The sequence below is a fragment of the Cydia pomonella genome, chromosome 23 (genome assembly GCF_033807575.1).
Source record: "Cydia pomonella isolate Wapato2018A chromosome 23, ilCydPomo1, whole genome shotgun sequence".
Lineage (NCBI taxonomy): Eukaryota > Metazoa > Arthropoda > Insecta > Lepidoptera > Tortricidae > Cydia > Cydia pomonella.
In genome coordinates, this window is record NC_084725.1 from 11,881,746 (window position 1) to 11,906,521 (window position 24,776).

The following is a 24,776-nucleotide window of genomic DNA, read 5'->3' on the forward strand; positions in this document are numbered from 1 at the left end:
AATTGAGATCTATAGATAGGCGTCACGTTCTAATGGAACGTTAAATTAATACCTATGCTAAGAGTAGGTAACTTAGCTCTTAAGTACTGCCTGTGATCTCAAATAATTGTCTATAAATCTTTGTACTAGTTTTTTATTTCGCGCTGGATCGGGACAGGTGGCGTTCTCTCGTTTCGGAGGCCAAGATTCTTTTTGGATCGCTGAGCCAAAGCAGTTAGTTAGTTAGTTTGTTATTTAGTTATAAGACTGCTGCGCCCTTGCAGGGTACATATTATGTAATTTTGTGTACTTACCTAATATGATTGCAATAAATGCTTTGTCTTGTCTTGTCTTATCTTGTCTAATTCGCTTGGGGTTTAATTATAGTTAAAGATGTGAAATGACTAGTATTTACGTACAGACTAAGTATTAATTATATTTGTTTATGTTACTCATCTAAATTCTTGTTTGTAGGTATTAATTTTCTCGATTTTTTAATTGTTACAAGAGTTGGGAGATAAAAAAGTATATAAAATTTGTTTTTTCGCTCGTACCTAACTCTTATAACCAGAGATCGGAACCGGTTTTTTGCAAAAACATCGAAATAACCATTTATTTCGGTTTATTTTATACTCCAAATGTAGGACTCAGTTGTGTTTTCAGATAACGACTTCGTATTATTAGATTTCCTAATTAGAAATGAAGTAATTAACAAAGAACGAAAAAATACCGTTTTCGTTCCCATACAAAAAATACCGGTTTCCGATCCCTGCTTATAACAATCAAAAAGATTAAAAAAGTCAAACAAAGGGGCATAGCAATTGTTAATAAACAATAAAATGTGTAAATATTTGTTATCATGTCAATATCGAGAGAGGAAAGTGGGGACTATATTTGTATGGACGAGCGGTTGTCCACTATCCTCTTAATAATAATAAGTAAATTCTTACACAAATTAACTAACGAGACCCACAGTAGACTCATACAGACAACGATATATAAATAATATATAGATACTGAAATATACTCATAGAACAAAACACACCCATGACTCAGGAACAAATATTTGTGCTCATCACACAAATAAAGGCCCTTACCGGGATTCTAGCCCAGGACCATCGGCTTCATGGGCACAACTCACTATAGGGCTTATTACATCTATCCTGCCGTCGGACGGCTAACGATCGAAGCGACGTTGGCCCCGATGTCGGGCCGAATGATTCTTGCGAGGGTCTTTTTCCGTTTCGCGTAATATCAGAATATCGTTAACAACATTTGAAATGTAAAAAAATAGTTCAAGTGCAAAAATATCAAACATTAAACATTTTTGGCACTTTGAGACAAAGTATGCTATTTTTGCACTTGAACTATTCTTTAAGTAAGTAAGAGCGTGCGACTTTCAATCCGGAGGCGCGACCTCCGGAGGTTCAAACCTCGGCTCGTGCCAATGAGCTAGTTTTTCAGAACTTATGTACGACAAATCATTTGATATTTAACAGTCGCTTTTTGGTAAAGGAAAACCGTGTGAAGAAACCAGACTAATACCAATAAGGCCTAGTTTACCCTCTGGGTTGGCAGGTCAGATGGCATTCACTTTCGTAAAAAACTAGTGCCTAAGCCAAATCTTGGGATTAGGCACTAGGCCTACGCCAATTTTAGCGATTTCAAAAATAGCCGCGGCAAAAATTCCGTACACCGCGAGGAGGATGATGATTGTAAACGATGTAGGTACTGATATTTCGTGAAACGGAAAACGATCCTTGCAAGAGCGGGCCCGACGTCGACTTCGATCGTAAGGCCCGGCAGCAGGATGGGTGTAAAAGGCCCTTACGACCGGTCGTCTGATCGTCTTTTCTTATTAAATTTAGACGTCACTTAATTGAACAGATTAGGCTAGCCAAAGTCGATATTTATTTCCGATCCAGTCGACGTGTGTGGCGACCGGAGATTATAATTATATCATTACTTGACCAATTCCTACAATAACCGTTAGTCATGTCATTAAGATCAGTCGAATATAGTTGGAGTAAAAGAGCGGCTGGCATTATAGAAGGATTTTTTTCATTTGAAACATACTTATCCTTTTTGAGTGATTAAAAAGGTGTTGTGTAAAAAGTTATAAATTATTTAAACAATAATGAAGACAATTACACCATTTTTAAGACAAGTAAGTTTTAGATTTTTTTTGTTTGTTGGCTCAAGCTTTATCTATACTTATTATTATGGAAACATGTTTTATGCCTTTAAATTTATATTTATTCCTATAGCGATTATAATTAACTTTAACGTTATTTTATTGATTTTAAGGATACATTAGGAGCGAAGGTATTTGTGAACCCTTAAGACGAAAGTGGGGGACCCGTGCGAAATCGCCTTTTCATACAAACTTAGTCCTCATTTTCCTCTCTGTATATTAACTCATATAGCTTATACTCGTAGCTACTCGCGGGCTCAACTCAACGTCATACTCATATAAATAATATTAATTTACAGTATATATGGTGCTACTTTTCCGCACTAGTGCGTAAATTTACACATAATTTAATTTTGTACATTATGTAACAATGTCGAAAATTTAAAGGGTCATATGTACTGTAAAACGTTGTACGATACATGTGCGAATAGGTAATTCGCAACTCGTGTCGATTTAAAACACTCCCTTCGGTCGTGTTTTAATTTATCGACATTCATTACGAATTTTCTATTTTTCGCACTTGTATCGTAAATAACTATTATTGCATATCAACAACACTATGCCCCCTACGTTAGAATTTTTAATTATTATAAGAATTTGGAGCATTTTTTTGTGAAATCTGTTTTTTGCTACAAATTTTTACAATAATAAACAAGTCGAAAAGTTCAAACGTAGAGCCATAGTTATGGTTAAAATACATCAAATTATGTAAATATATTTTTCATAATGTCAATATCAAAAAAAAAAAAATAGTTTATTAATACAGTGAAACTTATAATTAAAACAAGGTTAAGTAAACTTATTCCAGTTAAACACTGCTAAATGTTGTATCAAGTTATAGTAATTGCCCGTGACACCTGCACTAGGCTATGCCTGTCTCGCAGGAAGAAAGGAAAATGGGGACCACGTTTGTATGAAGAAGCTGCCGCCCCTTGCCTCTTAAATGCATACTGTAGGATGCAGACTACACAACAAAAACATCTAATTTTATACACAATTAGACAAAATGTATTTCTTCCTGTATATTTTTTCAATAGTAAAACTAATCCATTCTCTGTATTTTTACTTTTTACGCAGTATAATTAGTTTATAAATAGTACAATTGTTTTAAGACGAATTTTCGGAAAACTTGGGAAAATCCAGAAATTGATGATTTTTAGTATGTGAATTTAGCCGTTTTTTCAGTGTTTGTAATTATTATATTAAAAAACTTTATCATAGATTTTTTTTTCTTTTATTCAGAAACAAACAGTCATTCAATAACATTGAACGATAGATTAAGCAGCAGTAAATTGACCTATAGTTTCCTTAATTTACATATCAAAATACGAAGCTAATGCACTTTTTAAATACAAAAATATCGAATATAAATGCAAACAATTTTTACAATACTTTAAACAAATATCTACAATGGTGTACCTTTCCGATGTTAGTAAGATTTTTCATATATCTTTTACTGAAAGTTGTATATTTACATAAATATGATTTAGCCTATGCAACTTCTATCACAAATTTCGCAGTAAAAATCGATGTTATATGTTTTTTTACTAATTTTTTTTTCGAATCAGCAAACAATCACGTGACACATATATTCATTCCGGGCAAAATGAAAAAATCGTGCATTTAAGGGTTTAATTTAGGTTTCAAAGTTAATTCTCTTAAATGTATAATCCTTTTAACTTTAATATTTTAGCGATTTCTTCTTCGGGAACGGAAAGTTACTGTCAACACCTAAAAAAAATAACTAAGTTTAAAAAAAACAATCTTAAAATGTACCTAAATGTGTAGGTAATTGTATATTTTACTTAAACCTGATTCTGACATACACTAAAACTTTGAACTTGATTAATTTCAATTTAATTTGGTATCAAATCATTTAATTAAATTATAATAGATTGTTAATAACTTGTTTATTGATATATTAATTATTATAACAAGAATATTAAAACTACATTATCTTTTTACAATACAAGCTCATTACTATAAGTATATATAACTTCCCTAACGCATAAAGGTCCTAACAGCCATTGGAAAGCGCATTCAAATATCTACCATATTACTGAAGCTTAAAGTCCAAATTCAAACTGTTGGCAATGTCTGTTAAGCATGGTGGAGCAAAGTGAATATAAAACGTCGTTTTGGCAGTTGCCTTGTATCTATTAACAAGAATATTTACATACATGTACTGTTTGTTTATAATATCTTAACTAATAGATAAATTACTGGCAAGACCTTAATTGGATCAAAATGTTTTCGTTGTCTTGTTTCTGGCCACTCTGTCACGCGTCTATTTTTGTCTTTTACCAAATACATAAAAAAATCATCTCATACAAAAAGCTCCACTCTGTCACATTTTTAGGGCTAAAAAACAAACGACAAGAATTTTGACCCCATTGTGGTTCACACGTATACAAAAAACTGATGGTTTAAGGTTTAGATATATTTATTTCATAATATTCTTCTTCTTTATTTGCCATGCCCTAACGGACGTCGGCGACCACCTTTGCCATCTCTCTCCTGCTCTTGGCCATTCTTGCCAGTATGGCTGACGACCGGTTTGGCCTAGTGGGTAGTGACCCTGCCTACGAAGCTGATGGTCCCGGGTTCAAATCCTGGTAAGGGCACGTATTTGTGTGATGAGCATGGATATTTGTTATGATTATCGCCAAAATGGAGTTAATGAATACTTACCGGTTTTTTTTAGAAAGTTACTTAATTGAAGCTCAGGATTGCACCCTAAATTAACGGACTCTAAAAAAAACACCGTGTATACGAATATCAATACTTACAAATATAAATCATCATTAAATATCATTAATAAAAAAATTAAAAAGCATTTACTTCGGACAAGATCTATATACCTATACAAAAACACAAAACAACAAACAATCAAAATATTTCCATATAAATGACATAAAATTAAATTAAAATATTAATTTAATTAAATTAAAAATACGGATAAAATTAAATTAACATTATTCATTCACTAAGTAAATTAACTATTATTATTTCCTATTATTATCATTATTTGTACGGGTCGTACATCTGATATGATTCTTGATGGTCGATTGTAGTCTTGATGGAAACACTGATTTTGGTATATGTATTTATTGATAACCAAGGTATATGAGTACTAGCTAGGAGCACGTATAAACGTAAACTAATTCATAAATCGATGTATGGCGTAATCGCAAATACAGCAATTATTATAGTCATTATATTTAATTTTAACGCTGAAGCGAGAAATATGCGATGCTTGCATTGTACATTATCAATTCATTAACTAAGTAAATTATTCCCTTAGTCAAATTATAGCAGATTTACGGAAAAATTACAATATGGCGATTTAAACCTAAGAAACTCGTAATGATCGTCAAAAGCACACGGCATTTCAAAATATGAATAAAATAACAATTATAATATATTGAAATCAATCCATAATAATAAATGTAATTTCCATATATCAATTTCAGAATATATTTATATATAAAGTTAGACTATCCACGTTGAACGGCGATGCATCAAGCAGGTCCCAGAGCGAGGAACCAAACCTCTCTCCCGCATCCGTCTCTCCACTTCCCGGAAAAAGGCCTTGGCCTCACACCAATTGTTGTTCAAATGCATTAATCAAGAATACCTACAATGGATTATCTAATAAAAGGGATCTTATTTAGCATTCAAATGCTTCGTCAGATGGTTCGGTTCGCAATTTTGCAGGTATTCCTCATCATAATAGGCTGGCCTTATTTCATCCTCGGATTTTTGACTGAAAGTCTCCCGGTAGATCGGAGTTGTTTACCGAGGTAAACAACTCCGATGTGTCGAGACACGTTTGAACTTAAGTAAATTATTTCCCTCAAACATCAGTATTTGAAATATGTATAGAGAGAAGTGTGTCATGACGCCATTTTAAGGTCACATAATGATTTGTGTTGTCTGGACTAGTCGGTAGTGGCCCTGTCTATGATTTATTTATTTACTTTAACCTTTGGGAAACAAACAGGTAAATACAACACGTGCTTAAACCAGAATATTACATTCACAAGCTACACAGTTTCCACTAATGAATAAATATATATTTTTCTACTCGTCAACTGTGGATTAAGATTTCGTACACCAAAACTATAATTGCATACTTTTCATGCATGGGCAATATCAGAGTAACACATAAAGTAGGAACAATTAAAAATTATAATTATGTAATTATTATTAGTATGTTTCAATCTTCATAACCTTGTCTATAATGTCTATACATATCTTATATAGAATTAGGTTATCAAAACTAGTTCATTATTTAAACATCGATAAATGCTTAAGGTGTGGTGAGGTTATTCCATTAAATTGTAAATAAAAAAATACAATTTATAGAATTAAAACACCACCATCACCCATCACCAATCATGAAAATAAACCTGACTTGCGACCTGATTGGCTGATACTTGTACCGTGGGAAAAGTGTCTTCTCTGGGTTGCCACCTCTGCCACCTCGCACATTGGCCGGACTGTCCGGACGACAAGAGCGACGCCTGAAATAGATGACTCCAAAAGCGCGATGAGTACTCGGCGCTGCTGTCGGGCTATATGTTTGTCCCGTTCGCGCTGGAGACGTACGGGTGTTGGTGTGCTGAGGCCAACATTCTCTTGGGCAAATTGGGGCGGCAGTTGAGGGAGAGAGGTCATGACCGTCGTTCCGGGTCAATCTTGATGCAGAGGCTATCTATCGCGATTCAGCGTGGCAACGCGGCGAGCGTGATGATCACCTTTGCGTCCGGAAGGGCTCGGGAACTCATTTCATAAGCACATCAATCATTTCTAATTTCATTATTATGATTTCAGTATTTTCGGAATCATATTGATTGATTTTAGTCTGTAAGACTGCCCCACTGCTGGGCAAAGGCCTCCCCTCTTTCTCGCCATTTGGTCTTATCCAATGCACACTCCCACCACTCTTTACAAAATGCATCAAGGTCTTCGATCGTCGGTCTTCCACTGCCCCGAGATCCGCCCTGTGGGACCCAGTCTGTAGCTAGTTTGGTACAGCGCTCGAGGTGCATTCGGCAGACGTGCTCTGCCCAGACCCACTTTAGCTTGGCGGCATTCATGCCCACATCCGCAATGCCAGTTTTGGAACGCAGTTCGGTGTTTCTAACACGGTCGGCTCTGCGAACACCCATTTCGGCATCATATATAAGATAAAATTAAAACTTTCCAATAACAAACATTACACTCACGTCTCACGAGAAACTTTCGTAATAACCCGAACATACCTCAGATAAACATACCTAGCTACAATTTGCTGAATAGTTCAACAATGACTACTAGATATGATACTTGAAACTCTAACGGTTCATAAATGTAAATAATTGATCAAACTATTTAAGATAATTTGTAAAATGCAATGTATTTTTAACCTTCCGACTTAACAGTAAGATCGTTTTTTGAAAGGATTTAAAACATCACAAGGTGTTGCTCTCGATAACTAATTAAATATAACTTAAATGTTATCACAAATAAATTATAGTAAATTGACATAACAGAAGAATTCGTGCATTCGAGTAGTAGTGCGGCAGTTATTAAAATAATATAAATATTTTTAAAAAATGTCAGAAAAGAGGAACCGGTTTAGTCCATTTTTGAGACAAGTAAGTTTATTAATTATTATGTAACTTTGTTTAGTTAGTATAAAGTCTGACCAAGATAACTTTGCATTGCATTTTCAACGACAAAGCGAGGCAATGTCATTATTAATGGTATATTTCTATGAAAATATGACGTTTGTATGTATGTACAAACTCTTTATTGTACAAAACACATAAGCGCAAATATGGTACAGGATAGACAGTACAAAGGCAAACTTATCCCTTTAAAGGATCTCTTCCAGTTAACCTTTCAGTACGTTCATAATGACACTCCTTCACTTTGTTCTATTCAAGGCAGTGAAAAGTAACAATCACCTTGTTTATATTCTACGTAGCATTCTATTGTATTGTATGTATTTATTTCAAGCAACATGGCTCATAAAACCTTAGAAACATAATATTGTTTTACAAGAGCGCAAAGTTATTGTTTAACCGCTTGTGCTAATATTGGTACCCGAGCAAGCGAAAAATTCCAAAATTGAACCACGAGCGTAGCGAGTGGTTTGAGAAGTGGAATCTTGAGCGCTGCGAGGGTTTGAAGACACGAGGGTTAAACAAACTTTGCCTCCGAGTTAAACACAAAAAAATTCACCACACCAACGCAAGGGAGCTATTAACTATGAAATACCAAAAAAATCTAATTAAATCGAATTCAAATAAAAGTAATAAAAAAATATCATTCAAAATCAAATCAAATCAAAATCAAAAAGCATTTATTTCGTTAAATAGTATACAACATAACACATTCATGGTTGGGACTTCCTAGTAAGTATGTATAATACCTGTGACAGGAAGCCCCGCTCTTCTACATTTGTCTAGTACATTTGTACACGGTTAACGACAATAAAGTCTAACATTGTGCAAACGGCTATTATTTTAAGTAAAAGAAAATAATAACTTACATAATATTATTATTACTATTTCAATATTTGTATAATTATTAACATTTTATATTCTGCTTATATTCAAAAAGAAAGAAAGAAGTGATTAGCTTACAATTCGTGTGTGTGTGTGTGTGTGTGTGTGTGTGTGTGTGTGTGTGTATGTTTCAGTTACTATCGTACTCGTCATCCTAATAGAATTTCTCTTTCGTCGTATGTTATATTTTTTAGCCAATTTATTAGGGCTATTTTACATTCATACCAAGGCAAACAGTAGATATTAATTTTTTCGTTTATCATATTATAAAGGTGTATTGATAATGCCTGATATTGTCTTCTTCCAAATTTAGATTTACAGTTCACTGGAGGCATAACAGATTTTTTACGTCTACGTGATAAGATCGTTGTATCAAACTTTACAGTTCTATGTACTCGTAATACCGCCGCTGTAATATATAATTTTCTCATAGTAAGCTGTTCACTAATTTTATAAAGTTCTTGTGTTGGATAGCGATATGGTTTTTGGTGCATAACTTTTAGCAGACATCTCTGACTTCGTTCTACTTCTAAAAATTTACTCTTACTTGCACCACCCCATACTGTAATACAGTAATTCATGACTGACTGTGCTAGAGCTACGTAGATTTGTGACAGGAGCGATTTAGTAGTGATATACCTAAGTTTTTTGAAAATCCACACCAGTTTTCTAATTCTGTTACCGACATACTCAATTTGTGGATGCCAGGACAAACGCTGGTCAATTATGACACCCAAGTATTTTGTTGTTTCAGCTTTAATTATCTGTGTGCAGTTACAATCTTTATTTATTTCAGGGACACTTGTGCAGTTGTGAATCTTTAGTTTTAAATTACTACTTGGTTGTGTGCTTTTATACTTGGAGAAACACATGTAACAGGTTTTTGCTGTATTGAGTGTAAGGAGATTATTTCTTAGCCAAGATGATACCTTATTTAGACCAGACTCAGCTAGTTCATACACTGTCTTCCAAGATTTGCTTTCGAAAACAAGGACAGTGTCATCAGCATATGAAAATACTTGGCCATAATTTAAAAGTCAATTCTACTATTCTGATTACTTTGCCCCACATGTGGATAAAATGCAACTTTCTCATTAGTTTTTGAACAATCAAGAGGGCCTTTACCAGTTGATGTGGTGAAAAAATTAATATTACAAAAATATTAACTTACTCATAGGAAACATGTGAAAAATAAAAGAATAAAAATTAAGAAAGAAATAAATAAAATTATTTGTTATATTTCATGGAAATACAGACTAAAATATATCTTAATATAAAACTAATTAATTAAATTCAATATCTAATGTCATAATTCGGTTAAAAAGTAAGTTCCACGTCGCTCATAAATATATTAATTAATTATTAATACTTTAAACAAATATTACATTTATATATTTTAATAAATTAATGAATACTTACCTATAATTAAGAAGTGATAGTCCGATTGGCCCAATTTTCCAACCGACAATTTATATTACCTTCCGATTAAGTATTTTAGTACAAAATTGACACAAGTTCTCAGTTTTAGCATTCTCAGACTAATTTTCACCCTTTTGTTTTTTAAACAATTTGACCGAAAACGAAATTAATACAACAAATCAAAGATCCAAATTTTATCACTTTGGCATAATAGTAAAAGCGGAACTAAAGTTATCTAGACCAACAGTAAATCTAGACCAATAAGAATAAAAGAAACTTAATAAATAAATTTTATTCCTTAGTTATTTTTAAACAATTTGACGAAAAACTAAATAGTCTTTATTCACAATAACAATAAATATAATTTACATTAAGAATTTTCATCTACAAAACAGTGTAAAATTATATTGTAAAGACGTGTAAGTAGGAAAAACATTCGCAAAACATTTTTAGACAACTTATTTTTTTACTTTTAATAAAACCCATTTTATTACTTTTAATAAAAGTGTGTAGGTACAATTTTTTTTACATTATCTACATACCGACAAGGTTAACTTTTTTCTTAAAACATACTTGTATGCTTAAACCACTTTTTCAATCATTATCAGTGTCTGGTAACGGCCGCAGTGAGCAGCAGCGTGATCGGTTGCGGTTGCGCGTTCGGCTTCCCAGGGATCCTGTTACCTCAGTTGGGGCACCCTGACTCAACGCTTCAAGTCTCTGCAGACCAGGCTTCCTGGCTAGGTTAGTTTTCACCAAGGTCTGGCATCCCAGGGATTCTGTTACCTCAATTGGAGCACCCTGACTCAGCGCTTCAAGTCTCTGAAAACCAAGCTTCCTGGCTAGGTTAGTTTTCACCAAGGTCCGGTAACAGCAGCAGCGTCTTCGGCTGTGGCTGCGCGTTCGGCTTCCCAGGGATTCTATTACCTCAGTTGGAGCACCCTGACTCAACGCTTCAAGTCTCTGAAGACCAGGCTTCCTGGCTAGGTTAGTTTTCACCAAGGTCTGGCTTCCCAGGGACCGTGATACCTCAGTTGGAGCACACTGACAGCACTTCAAGTCTCTGAAGACCAGGCTCCCTGACTAGGTTAGTTTTTACCACTGTTCGGTAACAGCAGCAGCGTCATCGGCTGTGGCTGCGCGTTCGGCTTCCCAGGTATCCTATTACCACAGTTGGAGCGCCCTGACTCAGCGCTTCAAGTTTCTGAAGACCAGGCTTCCTGGCTAGGTTAGTTTTCACCAAGGTCTGGCTTCCCAGGGATCCTGTAGCCAAAGTTGGAGCAACCTGTCTCGGTGCTTCAAGTTTTTGTAAACCAGGCTTCCTGTCTAGGTTATTTTTCACCACGGACCCCTAAAATAGACCGTACAGCTTTGCCAGCCTAAATTGAACCAAATCATTAAGTAAGATAAGGTCATAGAGGTTATAGGAATAAGCGGTCCGAAAGAGAGCAGCAAACCCAAACTGTGTGTAGGTAATATACCTATTATCTCGTGGACATACTGTGGAATGATGTCGGCGAAAGTCAGCGAAGGCTAAGCTGAAGCAAGTGAATTAAAGAAAATGACGTAGTTAGGTAGTAATGTAACTATTGGTAGAGCCGCGAGTGGAGAAATTTAAATGAGGCATATAAATTGCAAGTGATGCTGTTGCCATTAACTTTCTTACAGGCGCCGAATTATTTTGAGTTTATTTCCATCGTATAAATCTTGTAATCCCGTCTCAAAGAACTATGGCTAGGTTAGAATATAAACACAAAGCAACAATTTTTCAGAAGCGTCCTCGTAGACCTGGTTAGTTGTCAAGCGGACCCCAGGCTCCCATGAGGCGTGGCAAAATGCCGGGACAACACGAGGAAGAAGGAGACCTGGTTACTGGACCAAACTGCATATCTTCTCTTATTTGGATTTCGGCGGTCAAAAAAGTAGTGTGTAACCTTAAATAAAGTCGCCCAGGTCATAATCAAAGTATCAAAGCAGCACTTGAGTAAGACCTGACGAAACAAATTGTGAAGCCTTGAAAACCAGAAAAAACAGAACTTAACATAGAAATTTGAGTGGTGGGACTTCAAGATGGCGAATTTAATACATAATTATTCAATCAATTCTTATCAAACTTACGAGTTCGGATTAAAAAAATGTGGAGGTACCTATACTAACACAAACTCGGGCATTTAGGCTAATTGATTGAATCTTTAGCATAGGTATATATGAATACTTTATATAGTTACACGTTTATTACGTGTTAGGGGACCTTGAGGTTGACAGTCTATATTTTACACTTCATCATCACCTGGATGTTAAAAAAGCTCAAGGAACTTACAAATTTTCTTATTTTGGCTGAAAGTATATCTTTTAGTAATTTCCTAAAAGTGTATTTTTATATAATTAGGTCGATGTTAATTCAATTACAATTAACAGATAATACTAATATAAATTAACTAAATTAAACCTAATAAAATATAAACATAAGAATATAAAACCCCCCCTCCTATGAAAAGTCCCCCAGGTCTGTTCCCTGCGGAAGGGTGCCCCTAAGGCTGGCTACGTTCCCTCGTTGAATGGCAATGCCTATTCTTTGGCCTAGGAATGAGCCAGCCTTAGGGTCACCCGTGGTCTCCAGCAGTTTTTTTTAGTTATAATGCAATGCTACTCCTACTATACTACTCCTATGACTGTAACATTATGTAAGATTTACCTAATGATGTTCATAATTTGCCAAGCGTAGCGCGAGGGCACTACCTACCTTTTCTCGAAGCGGTTTGTCGTTTTTTTGAACCCTCAAACCTTGGGTTTGATTTATACCAGATAAATAATTCTCGGGATATCAATTGCATAGCTCTTGATACATTAGATTTGGCCAAATTCGTCAAGGACTCACTCACTCTCTGATGATCGTCAAAATTATTAGGGTCCTTCTTGAAGTCCTAGAAAGCTAAAATTTCGTATGTAAAATAGTAATAGTACACAAACAACAAAAACATTATTAAGCCTTGAACTTTTACCCCCTAAGCCCTCAAATTAGGGGATTAAGATTACTGCAAATTTTGATTTTACTACTATTTTTGTATACCGGTTTTGTATAACAATTTTTTGACGACCGGTTTGGCCTAGTGGGTAGTGACCCTGCCTACGAAGCTGATGGTCCCGGGTTCAAATCCTGGTAAGGGCATTTATTCGTGTGATGAGCATGGATATTTGTTCATGAGTCATGGGTGTTTTCTATGTATTTAAGTATTTATAAATATTTATATATTATATATATCGTTGTCTAGGTACCCTCAACACAAGCCTTATTGAGCTTACTGTGGGACTTAGTCAATTTGTGTAATAATGTCCTATAATATTTATTTATTTATTTATACCAGAAAAGTAATGAACAGTGAAAAAAAATTTCATTTTACGCCCATGTGATGGTAGCGAAACGACCAAACCACGTATTGTGACTAAGGTGTAGAGTATGTGTAGAGTTAGAAGTTGTGTAGAGTCATGTAGAGTCACATGAAATCTGATAACTTTTTGGCAGTGCGGGCGATATTGTCTTGGGAACATTTTAGATGAAAATGTTTTTGATGGGATTACTTACCTGAATCATTATTTTCACGTCGGTGCAAAATAAACTTATTGTTAGACGGACTCAATTATCGTCTTTAATTTCAGCAGACCATTAAAAACGAATTGTTTATACGACAAAGGCTATAGAATTCGACATATGACTTGTTTAAACTTAATATATTTCAAGTATAAATCCCATTGGCAAATCACATTTAAAAAAAAGGTCACTTCTGTGGATAATACAATGAAAGTGAACTCTGATACATACATATCCCGTTTTTCTTATGATCTGTATCTCAAGTACTGAAAAAATGTATCTCGTCTGTAAAGTTGCCGCGTTACCTAAACTTAATTTTTACTTTAGGTTCCTTTAACTATGCGATGTATACAGGAAAGACGCGAACGAGTTAGCAAAAAAATGTGTATGACCCATTCGTAGAAACGTATTTTTTTACATTTGAGTAGGAATTTTAAGACTTGGCTGATATGAATTAAAGTAAATTTGATATTTTGGGACTGTTGTTTTTAAATATAGGACCAATACAGACAATGGCATTATGATATTTAAGTGTAATGATACGAAAGCCATAAAACATTTATGAAACTTTATCCCCAAGAATCTCTCATAAAGCTAAAGCAGTTTTTTTTATATTCTTTCAGCCTCAGTTTCTTCAATCCCGATGATCTGCGGTAACTTCATGGTGCCAGCATTGATGACGCGTGGAGGAAGGAAGGTGGCGCTCTACGTGGTGACCCTCACCATGATGCTGGGCTGGTGCACCATCATACTCGCCCACGGCTATGAGGTAAGCTCGCGGACTATGTCTTCAATCATCAACCCCGATCTGTGGCAACTGGTCTCAAATCCTAGAGGTCCCGATGATGACTTGTGTAGGTCGAAAAGTGGCACTCTACGTAGTGACCCTGATAATGTTGTTGAACTGGTGCACCATCATACTCGCCCACAGCCATAGCTCCAGCTTACCTCACCAGCACTGGCAGCAGCCAGTCTGCTAGCATACCTCATAAGGTATGCTGGCAGACTATATCCTCAATCATTAGCCCCTTCTGTGGCAACTGGTCTTAGAGCCTAGAAGTTAGAAGTCCCAGCAGTGGACGGATGAATGCACTCTACGTAGTTAACCTGACAATGATGTTGGGATGGTGTACCATCATACTCGCCAATAGCTATGAGGTACCTACGCGTGGTACGCTTACAAGGATAAACAACGCGCAATTGTAGGTTAAACAAGTGGCTCCTTACTAATATGTTTTATGATTATAATGAATTTTTTGACATGCCACTTACATTATAGTTTAATTTGTACTAATGAATTTTAAATGTATATATGTAACGAATTTTGGATTGTAAATATGATAATCAAAACCAATAAACTTACCTTGTGTAAGTAGGTTTAATATACTTAAAAACGAGACGACCTGTAACTATTGTTATTAATAAATTTTCATTTTCATTTTCAAACCAGTCGCCTTAGTTGCTCTTGACCAAGTAAAGCGATTACATCTTGTCGTCGTGATGTTCCGGCATTTGTCATGACTCATTTGCCTGAGAGGCTAAGGTCCGCTCCGGAATTACAATATTCTCGTGAAAATAAAAAGATGGTTCAATACACTATTGTATTACAAATATTGCGTGTGCTGCGCATATTGGAAAATTATTGACAAGTGACTTGTGACCCCAAGTGCAAATGCAGCGTTGCCAGATGGTCACAAAAGTCACATTTTTCGTGACTTTTCGCCTTCTTGTGTGACATGTGCGTGACTTACGATTATGAGGCAATTTTTGTGACTTTTTAAGCTAGCCGATTTTTGGATAAGTTTAGTTTTGCAATTCGTATTATTTAAGATCACACCCAAGTTTACTAGCCCTTGAACCCGTGTCCAGACAAGACAATTTTTCGCCAATCTGATGAAATTGTCCGATCTAATCAGGGCTATAACCGCGAAAATCGAAGTTCGTTAATTGCAGCCATTTTTCTCTGTCACTCTAATTAAGTCTTAATGATTTTGGTTGTCGCGGCAGGCCCCAGGCCGTGCGGACGCAAATGCCAATTTGGCTGCCAAATTCAACCACCGATTATTACCGATAAAATGGAGGTGTGGACGCAAGAATACAAATTGGTGACGCTAGTTTTTGAGCATTTTTGAAGTGAAAACTTCTTTAGCGGCGCTGTGCACTTTTTGTGATGGGGAAAAAAATGTTAAACTCGCGTCAGGTCACGTGAACGACAGATTCGTCAGATTGAAAATTCGTAAGATGGACACGTGACCTGATCGAAAAACTGTTACAATGTCATTGAAGCCAGTAGACCGCCGGCGCAACTTAAATATTAACGTTGTGCATTTTTAAGTTAAATAATTGTAATAGTTCTGAAGTGTTAAATTTTTGAATTGATAAATGTAATATAAATTGTCATGTTTGTGTACGACAGCGCAATAAATGAATATTGTTTTTTTACCACATAAATGATTGTACTTTTATACTGATAATTAAAGCAATTCGTGCAAAATTATTCCCTAACCATTCCAAAATATCAAAAATGCACAACGCTATTATTCAAGTTTTCACTTCTGCCGGCACTTCCGGAGTACCCGTTGTTTTTTTATTTTACAACGCTCGAATCTTCCTCGCATTGTCCCGGCATTTTGCCACGGCTCATGGGAGCCTGGGGCCCGCTTGGGGAGCTGGGGACAACTAATCTCAAGATTTGGCGTAGGCACTAGTTTTTACGAAAGCGACTGCCATCTGATCTTTCAATCCAGAGGGTAAACTAGGCCTTGGTAGGATTAGTCCGGTTTCCTCACGATGTTTTCCGTCACTGAAAAGCGACTGGTAAATATTAAATGATATTTCGTACATAAGTTCCGAAAAACTCATTGGTACGAGCCGGGGTTTGAACCCGCGACCTCCGGATTGCAAGTCGCACGCTCTTACCGCTAGGCCACCAGCGCTTTTTAGGGTTCCGTAGCCAAATGGCAAAAACGTCATAAAATTTAAACAAAACAAACATTAAATATCTATGGATAGGTCTTCAAAAATAATATTGAAGTTTCAAATATCATTTTTTTTCTAAACTGAATAGTTTGCGCGAGAGACTTCCAAACTGGTAAAATGTGTGTCTCCCCCCTGTAACTTCTAAAATAAGAGAATGATAAAACTAAAAAAAATATATGATGTACATTACCATGCAAACTTCCACCGCAAATTGGTTTGAATGAGATCTAGTAAGTAGTTTTTTTTTAATACGTCATAAATGGTAGGGAACCCTTCATGGACGAGTCCGACTCGCACTTGGCCGCTTTTTTTTCAAATATCACCACGTATCGTTTTACAGCGCTCAAATATCACCATAAAACTAACATTGAAGTATGATGCCAGGTTATTTTCTGATCGAATCGGTCGATTTGATCATCCCGTCTGGGTGCCTCCATTATATGGGTGTTTACTATACTATAAAAACCGGTTAAAGTGCCAATTACATCCAAACTTTATCAGGACCCGATTTCGGGCCCGAAAAAGAATATTTTTCCTTTTCACTAAATATTAGCACATCATTTACAATATTTGAAATGTAAAAAAATGGTTCATATGCAAAAATATCACACATTGAACATTTTTGGCAATTAGAGACAAATTATTTTTAACATTTCAAATATTGTTAACGATGTGCTGATATTCCGTGAAACGAAAACGATTATCATGCCCGAAATCGGGACTGATTTCGGACCCGAAATCGGGAACAGGAATGTAATTGGCGCTTAAGTGCAAGTCAGACTCGCCCACGAAGGGTGGGCAGCCTGGTGACAGACAGATAGATAGACTGACAGTGGAGTATTAGTTAGTTTTTACGTTTACGGTACGTTTTTACCCTTTGGGTACGGAATCCTAAAAATGTGACTTAAGCAGCAAAAATGTGACTTTTAGGGAAACGAAACGTAACTTATGACTCCAGAGCCCTGGCAACACTGTGCAAATGTAAACTACTTTTCTGACATGTTCTTAATCGTTTCAGTTGCTGCTGTTAGGCAGAATACTCCAAGGCCTGTCGTTTGGAATGTTTATGCCACTCCGCTCTATCTTCATCGGCGAGTGCACCAGCCCGCGCTACCGAGGCGGATTCCTCTCCACATCCACACTAGCCCAGACCTTCGGCCTCCTATTCGTCCATCTCATCGGATCACTCATCAGCTACCAGATGACAGCCCTCTGTTCCATATCCTTCGCTGTCATCAGTCTCATCTTAGCCATAATCTCACCAGAATCACCAAGCTGGCTAGCGACAAGAGGACAATATGACAGATGCAGAAAGAACTTCATATGGTATAGAGGAGAAGAAGAAATACCAGAGCTGGAGAAGATGATACAGAGCGTTAAGCTTTTAAAAACAAAACAGAGTACTGAGCAGAATAAATTTAAAGAGATTATGGCTGTTGCAACAAAAAGGGAATTCTACAAACCTATATTCCTCATGTTTGCCTTATATATTCTGATGACGTGTTCAGGAGGGCTTATAATGGGAGCGTACTCAGTTACGATTCTGCAGCTTCTGCTTGGGCCTAGCATTAATGCCCATTTATGGATGGTGGCATTAGATTTTCAGAGATTAATCTTCAGTATAATTGCAGTTTATGTAATAAATAAAGTTAGAAGACGAATAATGTTGTTCAGTGTTGGGGTGCTCTGTGCAAGTAGTCAGCTAGCTATGGGTGCTTACGTTTTCGCCAGAACTAAGGGTTATTTATCGTTTGATTCTTTATGGATTCCTGGTATACTTATAAACCTGCAGATGTTTAGTGTGTCAATGGGCATGCAGCCACTGCCATTTGTTATAGCTGGGGAAGTATTTCCTTTGCAGTACAGAGGTTTAGGTGGAAGTATCGGTTTAATAGCGCAGTGTGGGTCTGTCTTTATTGTTCTTAAGGCGTTTCCTAGTTTAATAGCCCTTGCCGGTCTGCATGGAACATTTACTGCGTATGCTGGGGTGATAGTTGCTTGTCTGGCGGTGGCGTGGGTGCTATTACCGGAGACAAGCGGCCGGACCTTGCAGCAGATAGAAGAACACTTCAGGGGGGCTCCGCTCCCGGACCTAGAGGCCGATGTTAGGGAGTCAGCGCCTCTGAATGGCGTAGATAAAAGAGGCAGTAAAACTAGTCAAACATTAATGCCAAGTTGCAATGGCACAGAGAGAGTAAATTTAGAAGAAACTGAAGCTATTGGTACTGTTAAATAACTTCTTATACGCAATTTAGGAACGACTAGATAGATGTGTAATTAAAATATTTTCATAAATGTGAACAATCGTACAATGTCCCTCCGTAATACCATGCGGAATGAAGCTGTGGGCCAAAGAAGATGAAATAAACAAGTTACTGTAAAAATATTTTGTAACAATTTTTTTGCCGACTGTACTTCTCATTTGTATGTATATCAAGTACTTCTCGACACCTAATGAGCCTAAACTCGATGTCTTTGTGTTTCTTCATCGAGGAGTTCCTTTGGTTACCTTCGATCGGTTACCAGATCGACTCTATTTTAGGTTATTATTGTATTGTCATCGAAATTACGGAAGTATCTAACTCTAGATTTCAACTGCGTCAGACACCGGGAATTGGTTCTAATTGAAGTTACAATATTGAAGCACACAAATATATACGCAGTTGAAGCTAAATAAAAGTGTGTTCGCCAGAAAGAGTTAAATTAAATCAAGACAAGTTCAAATAGTTGGCACCTAGCTGTTCAGATTTCTTGTGAAATATAAGTAAAAACAATCGAATATTGTATACATTCCCGTGGTGGTACACGAGATCCTTAGATAAATATATGACTGCTTGTTGTAGGTAATGATCTTATTTTCCCACAAATACCCTACCCTACCCTACCCTACCAGATACCCTATTTGTCCTGATAAGGCATCCTTACATTAAGATTACCTAATTAGGAATTTTAAATATAAATTTGTTTAAGTTAAATTAACTATAAGCGACGCACCACATTTTTCACTAATATCTCGCCAATTCAATTGCAAAACAAGAATTGGGCGGAAAAAAAATATTTGCGGCGCTTGAGGCTTTCGGCCGAGGATGCCGCAGCGCCAGCGGTAAGTTTGGTGCTCGGGACATGGGACGGTGCCAGGGTATCTACGCATGTAGCGTCCCAAACTAGCGGCCGACCCATGCTCCAAGGCAACAGTGTCATTCCGTCGGGTCGCTTGCCATCGTCCCTGGCTAGACCGCTGGGCTCAAGTACTGCCGGCACTCTGGCACTAACAAGGGCCCGACGGATAACATGATTGATACTGGCTTGGCGGGGGATTCTTCCAGCGCTTCGGACGCACGAGAGGCCATGGTGCCGCATTGACAGCGATGTGGTTGGTTAGTTGATGCCCCTAAACGTAAGCTAGCTGCCAGGCGGAAGGTAGTGTCATCCAAAAAAGTGCCAATATTTGGAGAGGGTGCAACCACAGCCCCGACTCCCACTCCGCAGTCGCAAGGAGACGAGCTCGGTCTGTCGAACTAGTTGACGTATCTAAAAGGTTTTTCCGTACTAGTTGACAGAGAGGCTCGTCCCATTGCTTCTGTGAGCAAGGATTGGCAGGCGGGTCCGTGTTGGGACAGGTTATAGACCAAACGTTCTTGGCCTCGGAGCAGTGTGCGGCCTCCATAGATCCAATGGAAGAATCTAATATTTTCCCTATGAGGCTCTGAGCACCATGCACCGAGGACAAGAACGCAGGTAGAGCAACACAGGAAATTTTGCGGATTCCCAGGCCGCCAAACCTAATAGGTAGGCTAGCCTGGGTCCAAGATCTTACGTCAAAAGAAATGTTGAAGATAGATGTGAGCGTTTCTATGACCAAAGTATCTAATTTTGAGACCAAATTGGGATATTTCCAGAGATGGGTTCCGCGAAGTATATAAGTAAATTTTGGGACAAAAAAGGCAATGCTTAATGATCGAATATGCTGAATGTAGAATGTAGTGTTAATAAAATTTTATTATTAGTATGCAGATTTAAGTTGATTGTCACTACTATCATGTCGTAACACTTAAATGAGGTAGTGATATAATGGTGTGTTTTTATAAATAAAAGCTGTTGGAACATTATTACCCAGTGGGGAACAAAATAGGAAATTAAAAAAGTCAAAAGCATTTATTTGTCCAACATTGGTATATATACATCAGTACAGGTCCCATATACATCATCATCATAATCACTATGTTATGCCGTAAGGCGTACAATTTTTCATTTATGGTGTAAATGATAGTTAATTAATAATTATTAGTATTTAGCAATCGCGGATCGGACCGCGCGATGCCAACTATTACATAAACCCTCGACGTTTCCAGCATATGTACAACTTTGTATAAAATAATAACTGAATAAATAAATTAAACAAAAAAACAGTATTTACTTAAATGCTACCTTATTTTTAATCTAAAAAAAACATGATCTATTTCGTTACCTAATCGACTTAGATCTTTAATAACATTAAACTGCAATTTAAAAAAAAGTATTGAAATTGGCAATAGATTAGATAGTCAATGTTACCTTGTCTCTTTCTCTCTCAGTATTCGTCATTCTGATTGATTAGCTTAGCATCTAGTGTTAGTAAATTTAATAATTGTATTTAGTACCTTAACGAGTAGTTAAGTGTAGTAATATTTCTGTTATACGTGTTTTAGTGAGAGCTGTTAAGGAAATAAGTAAATGTCTTTTGTGTGTATTTTGAAACCTTATCTCCTGCGCACTTATTTCTGTTTGCTTTCCAAATAAAATATATATATAAGGTTTTCACTTTGTCCGATCCGATATCGGATATCGCGTAGGTACGCCTAGAAAGGCGCAAAAAGTAAAAGTGCCTTTTTTATATTTTTTATAATTTAAATTATTATTTGTACAGAACCTATAGAGATCGCTTCTTAGCGATAAGACCGCCTGTTGTTACCTAACTTTTAAATATTTTTTCATTTCCTGTGTATTATTAACTGTATGGTGCACAATAAAGAATATTTACTTACTTACTTACAGAACCTCCTCATTCTATGAAATTGAAGTCGGTTAAAAATTATTATAAGTTAATAACCTCGTAAGGCCCATGATACAAAATTATACTATTTTTAATTTGGTCCTTGTCGTATAGTAAACTGAGATGAATTTAGAGATGATTTGTTTGAGAAAGCAACGAAACAAAAGATATGCTACTTTATTTGGTTTATGAATGTCTCTAATTAGATTGAAAAAGAGTGTACATTGTAATGGACATTGGGACTTATTAGGTCAATTAATTATATGTTATAAGTATTTTCTAACAGCTGTTTTTCTCTAAACGTCATCCTACATCTGGTATCGGATCGAACAATGTGAAAACGCTCTTACGTAAATCATTTTCGCTCACGTATGTGGACCGAGCTGTATGGTTTGTATTTTGGCAGAGCCATCGGCTATCTCGTCTGCTATTTTTCTCCAGTTCAGGTGGACCTATCATCATTATTTGGCTATACTCGCAACAGATTAGACACATTTCATTTTTGAATAGAGAAGTAAACGGGTTGCACCGCATATGTCAATGGTTTCTCCTCATCAGTTTGAGGGTTCAAGAGTGGTGTCCCCCTAAAGTGCTCCTCGATCTGCTGCAGCGTCCGACCGCTCGTCTCCGGTAGCAGCACCCATGCCACCGCTAGGCACGCAGCTATAACCCCAGCGTATACAGCCAACGTTCCTTCCAGACCCACGACAGATATCAGACCAGGAAAAGTCTTAAGCACAATAAAAGCAGACACACTGAGTGCTGTTAAACCAATGCCCCCTGCAAGACTCCTATGTTGCAGAGGACATACCTCACCAGCTATCACTGCAGGCAGCGGCTGCATTCCCATGGATATACTCAACATTTGCACGCTGATAAGTACACCGGGTATCCACAATGAATCAAAAGGTAAGTAATCGTTGTTCTTCGCGAATACGTAAGCACCCATCAGCAGCTGACTACCGGCACAGATAATTCCAATAAAGAACAGCATTGGTCTTCTTTTAACTTTGTTAACCACAAAAATAGCTGCACCAGTAAACAGTAGCCTTTGGCAGTCTAAAGCTACCATCCAGAAGTTGGCATTGGCTTTGGGCATCAGCAATTCTAAAATCGTCACCGAGTACGCTCCCATTACTGGTGCTCCGCCAACACTAAGCATAATATATGTCAATGCAACTTATGTGGGAGACCGTACCCGATGCAACTTACGCAGCCTACCGTACGCATATCGCATCATCGGCAGCCAATCAGCGGCGATATCACGTCATCTACAGCCCCTGTGATTGGCCCAGGATGTTGCCACGGAGGAACCGAGCCCCACTCCACGCATTCGCTATTCGCCTCATTAATAGACGCACGCATACGTGCCTTTTTTAATACATAATTACTTTATTCTGTTTTTTTTTACCAAATGTACTAGTTGGTTATTAAAAGTATTTAAAACTAAAGGCGTCGTTACATTATTGCTGCTGAACCCGCTCCAAGAGGCTATGACCTGAACCTTAGCCAGATCCACGCGCGACATAAAGTTTGGTCCTTCGAACCGGATATGAACCAGTGACCTATGGATAGTTGTGCGTCCACGTCGGGATATTCACTTAATGATTTGCAATTTGTAGGTCCCGCGATACAGGGTGATTTGTTATCCATACTATTGCGCTTTAGGGAAAACAAGTACGTGGCGTGTGCGGATATCGAAAAAATGTACCGCCAGGTACTGGTTGACGAGAAACAACGCGACTTGCAATTAATTATTTGGCGGGAAAATCCCTCTGACCCACTGCAAATATACAAATTAAAAACTGTGACTTATGGCACGAATTCCGCCCCGTTTTTAAGTTGTAGGTGCCTTAAGCAGTTAGCGCTAGAGTGTGATGACCCTGAAATAGCCAGCGTAATTAACAATGATTTTTACGTTGATGACCTTATTTGTGGCAACCCTAACCAGGATAAATTAAAACAAATTTGCACAAAGGTCGTCAAGGTCTTGCAGTCGGGATGTTTTCCATTGCATAAATGGATTTTTAATTTCGATTTTGATGAATTTACCGAATCGATGGACTCGTCCAAAGAGTTATCATTAGGTGAAAACGTACAAAATAAAACGTTAGGGTTAGGATGGTACCACCGCTCTGATGAATTGTTTTATCACACTAGATTTGAAATAAATTCTAAGCCGATAACAAAGCGCATTATCTTATCGGTTTCGTCTCAAGTCTACGACCCTCTCGGCTTGCTTAGCCCAACTATTATGATCGCGAAAGTACTTTTACAGAGGTTGTGGATGTTAAAGGCCGATTGGGACACCCCGGTCCCGAACGACATCGCAAAAACATGGACACGATTTGTCGCTGATCTTTCGAATTTAAAGTCAATTCGCATTCCGCGTTACGTATTAAATGACAACCCTAAACATTTAGAGTTGCATATTTTTTGTGATAGTTCTATAACCGCGTACGGAGCGTGCGCTTATGTTCGCGCTATCGATAATAATAACAGTGTCACAGTCAGGTTATTATTCGCAAAAGGGAAGGTGACCCCAATAAAACCAGTGACCCTGCCAAAATTAGAATTATGTGCGGCGCTAGTAGCGGCACGACTATATGCAAAAATAGATAGTTCACTTCGCAGTCGGTTTAACAAAGTAGTATTTTGGTCCGATTCCACAATTGTCCTAGGTTGGTTACGCACGCCACCTAACTTACTTAAAACGTTTGTACAAAATAGGGTTACCGAAATACACGATTTAACGCAAAATCATCCCTGGCATCACGTAAGAAGTGAAAACAACCCCGCTGACTTGATCTCGCGATCTCGGCCGTTAAATTCGTTGTGGTCTTCTACATTTTGGGGACAAGGCCCAGAGTTCCTTCGCGATATTAATTTCGAGCCTAACTCTGACTTAAAAAATAACCAAAATAATGACGATTTGCCCGAGCTAAAGGCGAATGTTTCACTTGTTTGTGTACCTAATCGTGACAATGAGGGATGTTTTCCTTTCCATAGATTTTCTCAATTCAATCG

The 24,776-nt window shown here is 37.2% G+C and overlaps 2 protein-coding genes across 2 annotated transcripts; one reads left to right on the top strand and one right to left on the bottom strand.

Annotated features, from left to right (window-relative positions):
- Nucleotides 1–5,125: 5,125 nt before the first annotated feature.
- Nucleotides 5,126–19,706, top strand: LOC133530618 (facilitated trehalose transporter Tret1-2 homolog). Its single transcript, XM_061868621.1, has 4 exons — nt 5,126–7,815; nt 10,758–10,893; nt 14,362–14,507; nt 17,736–19,706. Exons 1-4 carry the CDS (start codon nt 7,774–7,776, stop codon nt 18,951–18,953), a joined length of 1,542 nt encoding a protein of 513 aa, XP_061724605.1. The 5' UTR covers nt 5,126–7,773; the 3' UTR covers nt 18,954–19,706.
- A 2,539-nt stretch (nt 19,707–22,245) lies between these two features.
- LOC133530802 (facilitated trehalose transporter Tret1-like) lies at nt 22,246–22,884 on the bottom strand. The gene has a single exon (XM_061868867.1). It carries the CDS (start codon nt 22,882–22,884, stop codon nt 22,246–22,248), a length of 639 nt encoding a protein of 212 aa, XP_061724851.1.
- Nucleotides 22,885–24,776: the final 1,892 nt, after the last annotated feature.

Bases quoted from the DNA above. Each gene is read 5' to 3' on its own strand.
- LOC133530618 (XM_061868621.1), top strand. From the start codon at position 7,774: ATGTCAGAAAAGAGGAACCGGTTTAGTCCATTTTTGAGACAA. The intron at 7,816-10,757 runs GTAAGTTTATTA...AATCATTATCAG, and splicing joins TTAGTCCATTTTTGAGACAA to TGTCTGGTAACGGCCGCAGT. The intron at 10,894-14,361 runs GTTAGTTTTCAC...ATATTCTTTCAG, and splicing joins AGACCAGGCTTCCTGGCTAG to CCTCAGTTTCTTCAATCCCG.
- LOC133530802 (XM_061868867.1), bottom strand. From the start codon at position 22,884: ATGGGAGCGTACTCGGTGACGATTTTAGAATTGCTGATGCCCAAAGCC.